Below are 13,358 nucleotides of genomic sequence, written 5' to 3'. Positions count from 1 at the left end.
CAAAAAAGTAATTAGAAATCAATCATGATAATTGAAATTTTTTTTGGAATCTAGTATTTCGTCACACGAATCACTTAAGTCGCATTACTAATTGCTGAGGAAATCGATGAAGATTCTATTTCGAGGATACGAACATCTCCTGATATGGACGATTAAATAAGCGTGATTAAATAAATATCACTGAGAGAGAGGAGGGCGGGAGGGAACGTTATTTAATCGCGATTCAAGTGGCGTACAATTACGACGCAATCCTCGGAGTTAATCGAGGAATCGCTTCGCTGTGTGCTCCGTAATATTACATGCAGTCGGGGCAAAATTTATCCCCGAACTTCTTCGTCGCCCAAAGATACCAAAAAAAGAATATTAAGCGCCAATAGGTTTCAGGGAATAAGAAGTTTCGATCGAACTTTTAGACCGGCGTATTTCCTTTCTGCTGCAGACATTTCAAGTATTTTGAGAATATATATGATAAACTAGCGTGCCATTTTGTTCTGTAGTGTTTTTTTTTTATTTTGTAGAGAACATATTTCTAATATACTATCTACATACTTTATACTTAAAAAGATTAATAAATATAAACTTTTACTATATATATATATATATTTTAATAAAAAAAAGGAAATTACAAAAATTGTAATGCAATAAAAAAATGTTCTACGGAAAATACACATATGGAAAAATTTTTATGGAAAGATACACATAAATAGCCGTTAGACTTGTGTACAATATATTTTTAAGTTAGATTAGTGAGATTAGTTTTAAGGTCTGTTTTTTAACTAAAACGCATAAAGAAGTCTTAAATGCTCGAGAGACGATAAATTCTTGTGAGTGTGAAAAAGGCGGGAACCTTTCTTACAATATCTATAGTGTCTCGATCGGGCAAATCGAATAGTAGTTTATTTTTTTAAGAATGAATGGTTGACCCGATTAAAATACAGATTATACTGCAGACTTTTTTTAGGATAAATCGTGCTAACGGGATTGATACTATTGTCTTTTTTTTACCTGACTGGACTTTCTCTTTTCCTTTTTTTGTATTATTCACCTGTTTCAAACAATTTATTGCTTCTAAAATACTTTCTTCTTTTTCAGCTTTACTTAACGGTTAATCTAACAGGTTTTTGATCCTGCGGTTATATTGATCTTGGTATACAATGTTGTAATATTACGATCTATGTTTAAATAAACGAAGCAACGTAATATAAGAAAAGTGATATTTTTTAAAATATTTAATTAATAAAGGCTCGTATAAATTCAAAATTAATAAAGGAAATTAGTAAGCCAACTGAACGAGCTAAAAAAATTAGCTTTATTATTAATATAATTCGCATGTATAATTCGTGTGTAATAAATCGTGTGTAAACGTTTCGACCGCACTACGGTCTTTTTCAATACAAGATTTAAACAAATTAGTAAAAAATCTAATATTAAAATATGATGTAAAGAACCAATATGGTATGATATCGCAATTATTTAGAGGAAAGCTATGTCAATTCTAACATCAGTTAACGCAAAATACAGAAAAAGAGATTCTGACACTATTAGACACATGTCATTCGTAAAGACTTTTTGCATAATTCCTCGTTGATAGGCGAAAGAATAGATGGTTAAAGTTTCTTTATGATGAGTCATTTTCTTAAGAAGTCCATTTAGTCGAAAGTTAGAAGTCATAAAAGTTCGTAATAATGTATTACTCCTATAAATATCACATTTATATTGGGAAAAAACTTTATTTACTATTGATATTTTTTATTTATTATTGTAAGAGTAAAAACAACTAAGGTAAACAATATTAAAGAAAGACGCATTATTTCAAGTCTGTGTTTATCGTTCCCTCGAAATGCACGTTCAACGCAAGTTAAATACACGCGAATAGCATAACTTAGAAAATTATGAAGCCACGCTTGTACGCGGTTTATCCTCATTAAGCCCGCCGACTAAACTTAATTTTAAGGCCACTGCTGCTAAAAGCTCGAATCCCATTTTTACCGGCGTTTTCAACGTTTATACGAGTATCATTTTTTTTGTGCATAGCACATAATCCTAACTGTTGCATCAAGTGCATACGTCTGTTTTATTAATTTCCGTATAACGTAAATAAAAATATATAATAAATTATATATTGATTGTGACTGAAAGACTTGAGCTCGCTTTATAAATAATATCTCTTAAATTTTTTAAAATAAGTGCAATCACTTAACCATTTGATTTTTAATTTTAATATATAAATTTTTTATTTCTAGTAGCTTAATTATTAAAATATTAAATGCCAAATTAAAAATATTTTCAAAAAAGTTTGCGATCTAATCAAATTTTCGATACAGAAAAGTTTACTTTAAATTGAACAGAAGATATGTATAATATTCAAACCGGAAAGTTTGCCACGTGTATTTCAGTAATATCTTCCATTTCTATGTATATATTAAACTTAGAAAATTACAGTGTGTGTGTGTTTGACTAACTCTCGATTAATAAATCGAGAAGGGGAGAGTGATTAATCAGGATTAATCGTTATCTCGCATCGCGGAATGATAAATCATCATAAAAAGTCACTCACCTTTAATACAGCTGTGTACATTGCGGTGCTAGTAGAGGGTGGTGTGGATTGACGGTGGGGTGGTCAGGGGGGCTCCGATGCAGGGCGTACCCCTAGTTGCCCCCCTCGGGTCCTCCGCCGGCTCCTTGCTGCTGATGCGCAACCGCTGCCGCTGCCGCTGCCTTTTGCGCCTGCGCTTGCTTTTCTTGCTCGTTTAGCTCCTTGATCGCCTGAATCTCCTTCTTCAACTTCATTCGCCGATTCTGAAACCAGATCTTGATTTGCCGTTCCGTCAGGCAGAGCGCGTGTGCCATCTCGATCCGCCTCCGCCTGGTAAGATAGTGGTTCGTGTGGAATTCCTTTTCGAGCTCCAGAGTCTGGTAGCGCGTGTAGGTTTGTCGGCCGCGCCTGCGCATTCCGTTCGCCCCTGCAAACAACGAGACGAAAGAGTTAAGACGGGCCTTCTTTGTTCTTTTCTCTGATACCATATCTATCCCATAAAAATATAAAAAAAAAAAAAAAAATAGCGGCCGAACTGTCAAAAATATGTTAATCGGACATCTGTCAATAGATACATACGTATCGAATCGCGACAGGCGTGAGTCTTCAGATATAGAGGCACAGAGGTAATACTGAAGGAAATTTTGATTTCGCGGTGCTAATAGGCGAATCGTATATTTGCGAGGATGTTATCAGAAATTGGGGAAAAATGTTGATTTTACGAATGCGATAAATTTTAATTTACAGATAATATTGAAAATAAATAGGTATATTGGCGGATACCACTTTGTACGCGATGGCAATTGAGTATACAGATTACACCGGCTCGTCATTCCATCCCTGCTGCTTATCTTGTTCTAAAGTGAGTTGTTATCTTTATGAGCTGCCGCTTAAGATACTTATTAAAAGAGTATTCTAATGAATTTCTGATTATCCCAGTGGCGAATATCAGACGATACGCGGCGATATATAAACGAGGACCGTGCCGATAAAGGAAATGTGTAAACGGTTTAAAATAAAGCGCGGCATGAGTCGTTCTGCCGAACAAAACGGGAGAAAGTAAGAGAGTATACGACGGCGGGAATAGGTACTGTTGAGCAGTCACTTGGGTACAGTAGCGGAGTAAGCCCCGACAGTGGGGGCGCAAGCTCACCTTATCGGCCATTACTGCCTCGTAAAAACCCTCCCGTTTCACCTCTGTGCCACCGATATCCAACCTAAACCCGACCTCTCTCCTCGGCCGTAAGCAGAATCCTCCTTTTACGTTTTACTCTGTTTTCGCTCGCATACGGTGCGTGCCCGAGTACATAAATATCTATAATATTACGATTTCCGCTCTCTATCGGCTTATCCTTCCGTGTTCGACTAGAATCGATCTTCTCGAAATTTACCGACGACCAAGATCATTGGAATTTTTTTTTTTTATATTTAATTTCTTCGATAAAATTGTCAATAGCGAAATAACGCGTTCTGGAAAAGCCCACACAAATTAATCTCAATCCCTCTATTTAATCTCTGTCTATTCACATTTATCACATCAAAAACTTGAAAATAAAAAATAAGAGAAATTTTTCTCGCACGATATAATTGTTCAATATGCAAGAATATGTTTCAACGTCCCGATACGAATCTGGTCGTCCAATAAACGCTTCAAATTTATAATAGCATCTGTACCGATCTGTTATCAACAAAGTGCATAAAATCACACACGGTGCGTGATTCACGCATACGCTGCGGCAATTCCAGACGACCATTGTATCCGTATCATACCGGTACACCGAAACAAGGTTTATATCGGAGCGTGATGTTTATTATCGCGACGTAATCAAGTGCCCCGCCGTCCGAACCGCTATCCCTCCGGGCGCCTCATCCCGTTCTCTTTGCCACCCCCTGTGATCACCCCTGTACGATTCTCATACCAGGTTGTCATGTTGCCCTGTACAGAAGGGGCGTGAAATTACAACGTGACGGTATTTTTAACGGTTATTTGTCACACGGATCGCGCGCGTCGAGTCTGCTTCTCTTCCATCTCGGAATTTCCTATCATAACTTCCTTTATCATTTCACAACTCCCATAGAATCATTCTCCAAGTTCCATTGGCATGCGTTTTTTTCGAAATACGAGCGCAGTAAGGATGGGAGCGATAAATTTTCCCTCTTTCCCTCTCCATCAAACTTGCAAATAAAAGTAGGGTCTATCACAAGTTGCTTTCATACAGATCAGCGAAGTAGAAAATACGACATGTTGTATCACATAATTATGATATTTCTTTCATAGAACATGTGATGCTTTTATTAGGAAAAGAATAAGCCTATGATATAAAATAATTAAGTATAAAAAATACAAAGAGAGAGAGAGAGAGAGATAAAATATTAAGATATTTTACTTTCGGTATTTTTCACGAATCTATTGACGATAAATAATAAAATGTTTTGTTTTTACATTATCATCGCTTAGAAATATTTTTGCAAGTTTTCCTATTAAATGTATATAAAATAATTCAAAATAATTTTCCTTAGAAATAACTTTTCTATTATAAATAACTTTCCCTTCATAAAAGTAATTTGTAAATTACCTCTCTTTTCATTTTTCTTTTTTAATTATTCTCAGTCTGAAAGTTTCAAATTCATGAACTACTGAACTACTCTTTCTTTCTTGTCCCGCATGACATCTTATCCATGAGATATCGCGAACCAAACGAAATTAGGGGATGAAATATCAAGATTACCATGCTCCCCGTAAAAGAGATGCGTACGGTTGCTTAACCGAAGGGGTGGATAAATTTTATGCTAAGACCCTTTAAAATGCTTTCATTTGGAGGAACAAAGAAGAAGATCGGTAAGGCATGCCAAGAGGAATTGGTTGGCTGAACAGCAAAGCGGGAAAACCGTAGAGCACGTTTAGAAGAGCGAAAAATATTTCGGTCGTTATTCACGCCTTTCTTGAAAAATGCTTGCCCGTATATCCTGGGAAATTTCCACTCCGCCCAAACCTTCGTCCGACGAATTGTTCTTTCAAAAATCTAAGTTATAACAAAAAAAAAATTGAAAGGATTACGTGTAGCACAAAATATGTAAGATAAACTTATTTTGCAAACTCGCAAACTTGCATTTAAAAAATGCTGAATTTGTAAACACTTATCACAGGCTGTAAATTATAATTTGAATTGTTCCGATTAATGTACTTTTGAAAAAGAAACAATCTTGAAAAAAAGAAACAATAGATCGGAAAGATGTAAAACGGGAGAGCTCAATGGAGAAGGAAAATTTCACGAAGCAATCAAATGCTTTTTTTCGGCTCGTTGAGAACAGCTTCAAAATGCGAAGGGGAAACCGTCGGTTGAAAGAGATTTGCCGAGTTTCGACGTATTCGACGTATTCGACCATAAACTGAGGTAGGGAGCCCAACTTAACTGGTTGCCAACTCTAACAAGAACAGCCAATACGTTGATTGCTGTTGGGGATTTGCCGGTATAACTTTGCAAAACACGATGCCAACCAAAGCTTGGCTTCGGCAACCCTCACTCCGTTCCCGCATCCCTTTACTACGTGCGTGTATATATAGTATACGAAGTCGAATCATACGCGGGACCAATCAAATCAAAGTAAGTGAATTGGGTCCATGAAGGACTTCCCAGACTTCCTCCTGAGATATTTCCTATAGGCTTTGCCCCTTCGAGTTTCCGCAACGTTGGGCAGTTTTTGTACGTAAGACTAGCAATACATCAACCAGAGCGGGTCCTCGTATATTTCTTGCTTCTAAATTAAATAATGTTTAGTCACTGCTGTGACCTACACGTTATATTTCACGTAGCCGGGTTAAATCATTCAATAATCGAAAATAGAATATCATGTACACGCAATTGCACTTTCTAAAATTTTAATCCCATTAACCGATGCGAATTTTTATTTTTTATAAAACAAAGTATAATGGACACACACGTTTAGTGTTATAGCAAAAATAAAAATTTGACAAATAATGGGTAAGAAAAATGAAATAAACGAACGAATAATTGGACAATATTTCGTGCCCCTTTTAAGCGCATCCTATAACAATATTCCGTCTCGTTTGAAGAGTGCTATAGTCCGTTCACGTATCACCAGTTTCGGCCTTCCGGTGCCATCCGGAACGCGCTCACGCTCTCGAAGAACCCTGTTTGCACGCGGCACGGGAGTACCGAGGACACTTGGTATGAGGAACGCGTAGCTACGCAGCAAGATCGTAGCTCAACGTGGGATATACCCTCCTCCAGCCTTGCCAAGGTAGGTAATCCTCTCGGGGGCGTGAGTTACTGCCTAGCGTCCCTCGCGCTCTACTCTCTTCTCTCTCCCTCGTCTTCTTCCATGCCACCTAAACTCCCCCTCCCCGTAGCCCCCTTGCCACGTTTCCCTTCCTCTTTCACGCTCTACCAGAATCTTCGTCTCGTTTCTGCCAGGGCGTCTCCTCCTACCCCCTTTCTCTCTTCTTACTCTCTTTCCTCTCTAAGGGCTGCCGAGAAAGCACCGGGAGAAAGTTGGAGGACGGTTGGCGGACGAAGGGAGAGGTAAGATGTTGCTACGTGGCACAGCTGGAGCGCATTAGTCAACCGTAATTAATAAGTTATATACAACGGAGGCTAACGAAGAGTGCGCGGCGCGTTACACCGCCGACGCCGTCTCTCTTTTAGGGGAGAGGCAACGCGACCTCACGGGGTGTGTGACGACGGAAACCTCAACGATCATAAATACATGCTAAAAACCCGCCGGCATAAATAAACTAAGGGTTGACGCTCGCAAATGAGGAACAGCGAAGACGTATATCTCTTCTGGTACTTCCAACTAGTAGTGAGACTTAGCGGTCAGATGGAACGCTTATGGAATTTGGCCGCGTCTCATAAATATGCCTAATAAACCTCATGTTTTCTGACGCTAAAATAACGGATAGTCCAAATTAGAATGTCGAAGATCCGACGCGGCACAGTCGCGGAGAAGCCGGGTTTGTTTATAGAGATGGGAAAACGCGTAACTATGCGAGATTTATAAATCATCAAAAATATAGGTTCATTTAGAAGAAACGACGTATCACACACATTTTACGAATATATTAATATGAAAGCTTATATTTCGAAATATATATTTATAAGATTGCGAAGATTTATTAACTGTGCCAATAATCAATTACTGAATCGTTTATTGCGTGAAATGAAATAATTCTTTCCTTATTGATTCCGGAGTGAAAAAAGTTTAATTATACATATAATAATAATAATAAATCGGACATGTATTAGACATAAAAAAGATACATACAAGAGATCTAAATATATTTTCTTTATACTATTTCCTAATAAAATATTTATGATAATAATTAGCTTAAATAAGCTAGTTAAAAAAAGAACTTAAAATCGACATCGTCTAATGTTTGACATTTTATATAACATAGAGATAAATTTAATGAACCCGTCATTACATGTACTTGTAAGTCCGGTAGAATACGTTCGATGAAATTTCGCGACGTAGACGAGAACGTCCGCAACCAGAGATATGTCATAAGAAGACCTTTACGAAGCTTTGCTTGTTCAAGAATAAGATATCGGCTTTACGTGCGAGCACTTTTGAATAAGAGCATAAGCCACGCCGCGGGCAAGGTGCCGACTTTGCTCCCACGCAAGTGAAGTATCCTGCTGAGCGAGGATAAACGAACGAGATGATCGAGATTTTTTTAATATCTTATCGTACGAAATATCTGTTCGAAACTCATCGGCTTTTTCGCTATTATATATCGTGCTCGTTTTCGCCGATGAAAAAAGAATCGAGTATGAAATATATACTCTCTGAATGCGTTGTCCTCTCTATGAAACAAAACATTTCGAATCAGTCATTCATATCGCGTATCTTCAATCAATCGTATGTTCGCAATCATGAACGTATCCTGAATAACGCGACCGTGATTTTTAAATCATTTTGATGGTATTTGCCGATTGTAATCTGTGTCGAAATAGAAAGTAAAGGCCGATCGAAATGCTGTAGCATCATTCGCGTATACTCGTCGATCAAGAAACTCGTCGAGTGCGTTTTAATGAAGAACGTGACTCGTGGACGGAGCATCATTAACACGAGGCTTCTGAGTTACGTGATTCGTTATAATTCATCCTCCGCCGCCATCCGATGACATGGAGGAACGACTCTGATTGGCTGACAATCCGTCAGTATGCAATTAATCGCGAGCAAAAAATAGAGAAGCCGCGGAGAGAGAGATACTCAGGATAATTTCGCGTTCACTATCACGCAAGAAATTTAATTAACGCATACACGCGAGCCCGTAAACGTTGATCTCCTTTTTCTTTTTCATCTCTCGCTTCCTGACGTTCGGGCAGCGAAAACGAGACGAAGAATGGAGGCGAATCGAAAACGAGAGGGGAAAGAAGAGAGGGAGAGAAGAGGTGGCTTCTTCAACCAACGAGCCAGCTGCTACTCGCGGTAATCGTAATAATTATGCAAAGACCGAACGCAACGGTGCATCTCAAGCGAAAGAGAAGAGGGAGGACGTTCCATGGGACCGAAGTACAAAAGGAGCATGCCGACGTAAGATGGTGGTGGAGATGGCATGCAAAGAAGGCTCTCGGCATAGGTAAGCGAACCGAGAGCCGGTTGTAAGACGACACCTCGTGGCTCCGTACATCTTTTTCCGTCCTTCTCTCCATTCTAAACCCCTCGTTTTCTCTCCGGCCGAGTAGAAAACGACCAACTTTCCCTTTCTTATTGCTGCTCATCGTTATCGGGAGGATTTTCGCGTTCTTCCTGAATCGTCATTGTTGTTTCCACGTGCGAAAATCTCGCGTGAAGAAACATACTGAAATAATGTGAGAGATCTCGGATATCTCTTTTTCATTATTTTGCTTACCATCTTCCTCTTTGATTTATCTAATTCTTATCAAAATTAACAATCAAAATCCTTAAGGTTCGCCAGTAATAATTAATAAAAATCTTTCCTCAATGGTAAAAGTCGACCAAACTGGCAATCATTTATTGTAGATAATTAGTTAAAATACACTGTTAACATCTTTTTATTTCTTGCTTACTTCTGTCAATTTTACATTGTTCATTAAAACAATGGTGAATGTTGTCGAAGGCATGCAGTGAATTTGATTTACTGTATTAATTTATTTAACATTTACTTTTGGTATGTAACAATTTTTTTGTTTAGGAATTTATAATTAATTGTTGCAATAAATGTATTAAAATTATAATTATTTTTATGTAACTTTTTATAGATTTACTTGAAAAGGGTTGCAATGACAGCCGAAACGTTGCATTTTAACTAATTATCTACAATAAATGATTGCCAGTTTGGTCGACTTTTACCATTGAGGAAAGATTAAGATTAACAATTATTTTGCGCAATTTTGTTTCTATTTTATATACAAGATGATTCAAGTGTGACCAACTTTGAGAGATTGATCGGGAGATCATTCCGAGTAAAAAATGTCAATGAACATAGATTCTATTTTATGATCTCCCCAAACAATCTGTCAAAGTTGATTACACTCGTTCCGAATTACCTTATGTATATATAAATGATTTTCTTCCTATATATATGTAACCCCGAGACAGAATACTTGGCACAAAGTATCCTTCTAAGCGAAAATAATCGCCGAAGGAAGCGAGAATCTAAAAAAAGGACACCTCGAATGCGAGAGGGTCCGATACAGGTGGGTAACGTTGCGACACCCTCTAATGAAACGGATCGTCTGTCTTACTTACATCGCCATGCATCTATAAACTCACACGCCCGGTACACGCACACGAAGCTAAATGCGTGTGCGTTGTAAGAGGAACGTGAGGGGGTTGTGGGGGGGTGTAGGGAAACATGGTTACCAGCGGGCAACCGACCCACCGAACCATCCATATATCTGCGTCCTAAAAGGAATTCAAGAATATATTTTACATATGCTTTATTGCCGCCTTATTTCCAACTCTACGGGCACGAAGAGATCAGAGTGCGTGAGGATGCATTCTCTCTCCCACAAAGAGCCGCGCGGATTAAGGCTGAACATTTCGCGAGTTTTGCACCGTGTCATTTTATCACACGTACATATCTTTTCATTCAAATTATCGTACGCGTTGCAATAATAATTAACGCATTAATATAAATAATTCATAATTTGCGACACGTCGCTTCTGCAAACATTTTGCTCGTTAGTGCGAAGAGTGTCTTCAACGTTGGAGATGTAGCTTTACCGGGAAGGTTCGAGATATTCTCTCTCTCTGAATGTTCTAATTATAGATCCTGCCAGAAGAACGGCAGGGAACGATGTATAAATCTCCCACACGTATTCCCTCGTGGCTACGCGTGTCTCACAAAGTAATGACTTAACTTATATACGCATTAATCGGACTAGAGATGATTTGATAATTTGCAGCACGCAGGGCCACGGATTGCCGGCATCTTTTACGTTCTTTTTGCGGTGGCTCTCAGAAAGAGAGAGAGAGAAGAGCGAGACATAGAGGGCAGGTCCTTCGTACTTGTGATTCGACGAAGCCCCGGGGGGGCCTTCGTCGTCCAGTACGTACAAGAGCGGTCCGGGGGGCGAAAAAAGGGGGTGGGGAGAGCCGGTTTCGACGAATAAGACGCCATCGCGCGTTTAAACCGGGCAAGAAACTATGATTACCAAGGGGGCCTTGGTTGAACTGCACTTTGAATTTGGATTTTCGGAAACGATCTGTTAGATAGGCATCGCAATGTGCGAAATTACTAATAATTGCTTACGGGGCGAGTTTGAATCTTTTTTTTTTTTTTTCATCGGAGGGGGAGAGTAAATTATACTTGACGCGTCGCAAAAAATTTAAGACGTGGCGCGCGCGATAATGACGGAGCCGAAGTATTACTCTCGTTTAAAGGGCGGTAATAAAAAGATAAGTAATTTTGCGCCGCCGCATATTTTTGCGCGAGTTCGTGACTTCGGGAGGGTGCAAACTATTATAATTCGATTTTTTATTATGTATCATACTTATTTCTTCTTTAAATATTCAGTATATAAAATGCAGAGTCGTGGTGACTTCAGCGCAAAATGCGATATAACTGTTATAATTCGATGTTTTATAATTTTAAACAGAAAGAAAGAGAGAGAAAATGTTACGATATTTATTCCCTCTATCACAATTGCATACTTGAGTGTTTAAATATTCAGTATGAAATGCAGAGTCATGGTGAAGAAAAAAATTTGCTCCATTATTCAAACGTATTCCAGTCGTACTTTTCAGCTCTAGAGCGCGAGACCGGCGGAAGGGAAAAGAGGATGAGGGTTACAGAACGGAAGTGCGGAAGAGGCGCGATTGTTCCGTAGCGCGAAAATAATAATGAACTCGCGTAAATCAAGAAAGTTAGGGAGGCGCGGAGAGGGAGAGAGGTCGAACTAGTTCGCGGAATACTCCATATCCGCGATACGCGAGAGCGAGAGCTGCCAAAAATGTTCTCGCGACACGGCAAGCTTTTTGGCATATTAAAAAGTCCGGACATGGACGACCCTCGCCATGCCATATCCTCAACGTGGGTGTGTCTCGTGAAAAAGTTGAACGTTCGACACGAGCTGGGTTATTGAACACGTAATGAGGTTCTTCTTCGTTCTTCCGTACGAAATATCCTCCGACCCCGAATCGCTGATCCGGATCCGCTCTGCCGGATTATCTAGATTCCACGATTCCGCAATTTCTGCGCAAAAGGGCGAAAAAACGGAAAGGGTTGGCGAATGGTTTAGCCGGTTGCAGGTTGGCCGGTCTCTCTCTCTCTCTCTCTCTCTCTCTCTCGCGTTAAGATGAACGAGGCGGCACACTACGAGATCTTATCCAGGCGCAGCAGCGGCCACTGAATCATCCGCTTTGAATAGGACTTTGCTTCACTCCCTATATTATATGTATAGATATACTAAACTCATACCTACGTCCGTATCCGCGAGACAATATACCCTCTTTTCGGGAGAGAAGAGAAGAAGCAAGAGAGAGAGCAGAGAATAGTTAGATCAATCAAACAGACAGAAAGAAATAAATTAAATAGGAAAATACATTTGAATAATTCTACCTAAGCATTGCAAAATTTCTTTTTAGAAAGAGGGAGAGAAAAAGTAAGATTAATCAAGCGGAGAGAAAGAAAGAAATTAAATCGAGAAATAAATTTTAATAATTTTATCTAAACGTTATAATTTTTTTTTTTTTTAGAATTGTATCGATTAATGTGTCAAAAAATATTTGTATCATCGCGCAACGCTATTACAACGTTACCACACTTCATTGTCTTGAATTTTGCGAAAAATGTTTTCCGTATAATCCTACAACTTACAAATAGGCAATAATGTTCGCTATTAGAATCTTAATTAGCGTAAATCATAGTGCGATTATATTGCCGTGACGGCCTTTGAATCCACGGCGAACTCTCGCAGCTCTTCGAAACCGATAGCGAAGAGAAACTTAACGCGAATACGAATTACGAAAAAGATAGAGCGCGCGCGATAAATGATATTGCGCATTATATGACGAAGATGAGCATTAATTCATCGTAATGACGCATTAGCCAATTACCTTTCCGCAACTTTTATTTACGAGATATAAATAGCGCCGTTACGCGTCATAAATTAGAAATATTTATTTGCAAGAAAAGGCAGATACATATTATGATAAGCAGGTTCATGCAAAGAATGGATAATTAATTATGTAGCTCTTATCGTGGCGCATGCATGAGCCGTTTAGTACGTTCAATGACTTAATGCACGATGTATTATTCCTCTCGAGATCGTTAATTAATGATAAATTCATTATCTCTATAAAATATTACACGTAAGATAGAACCAAT

At 38.8% G+C, this 13,358-nt stretch overlaps 2 protein-coding genes and 1 long non-coding RNA gene across 4 annotated transcripts in view; 1 reads left to right on the top strand and 2 right to left on the bottom strand.

The window, feature by feature from the left end:
• Positions 1-2,618, bottom strand: part of Antp (homeotic protein antennapedia) — a 237,807-nt gene extending 235,189 nt beyond the window's left edge. Inside the window, exon 1 of the mRNA XM_085480777.1 lies at positions 2,558-2,618. The gene's annotated coding sequence lies outside the window, so the exon portion shown is untranslated. The remainder of the gene's footprint in view (positions 1-2,557) is intronic.
• Ubx (ultrabithorax) overlaps positions 1-13,358 on the bottom strand; it is a 94,789-nt gene that overhangs the window by 12,088 nt on the left and 69,343 nt on the right. The window contains exon 2 of the mRNA XM_029314895.2: positions 2,558-2,963. Coding sequence (XP_029170728.1) covers positions 2,650-2,963 — 314 coding nt within the window. The 3' untranslated portion in view covers positions 2,558-2,649. The remainder of the gene's footprint in view (positions 1-2,557; positions 2,964-13,358) is intronic.
• Positions 1-13,358, top strand: part of LOC114940297 (uncharacterized) — a 107,149-nt gene that overhangs the window by 30,852 nt on the left and 62,939 nt on the right. The gene's annotated exons all lie outside the window — the stretch shown is intronic.

The sequence above is a fragment of the Nylanderia fulva genome, unplaced genomic scaffold, assembly GCF_048542155.1.
Source record: "Nylanderia fulva isolate GAGA-0341 unplaced genomic scaffold, ASM4854215v1 Scaffold16, whole genome shotgun sequence".
Lineage (NCBI taxonomy): Eukaryota > Metazoa > Arthropoda > Insecta > Hymenoptera > Formicidae > Nylanderia > Nylanderia fulva.
This window is presented reverse-complemented; position numbering and strand designations above follow the sequence as displayed.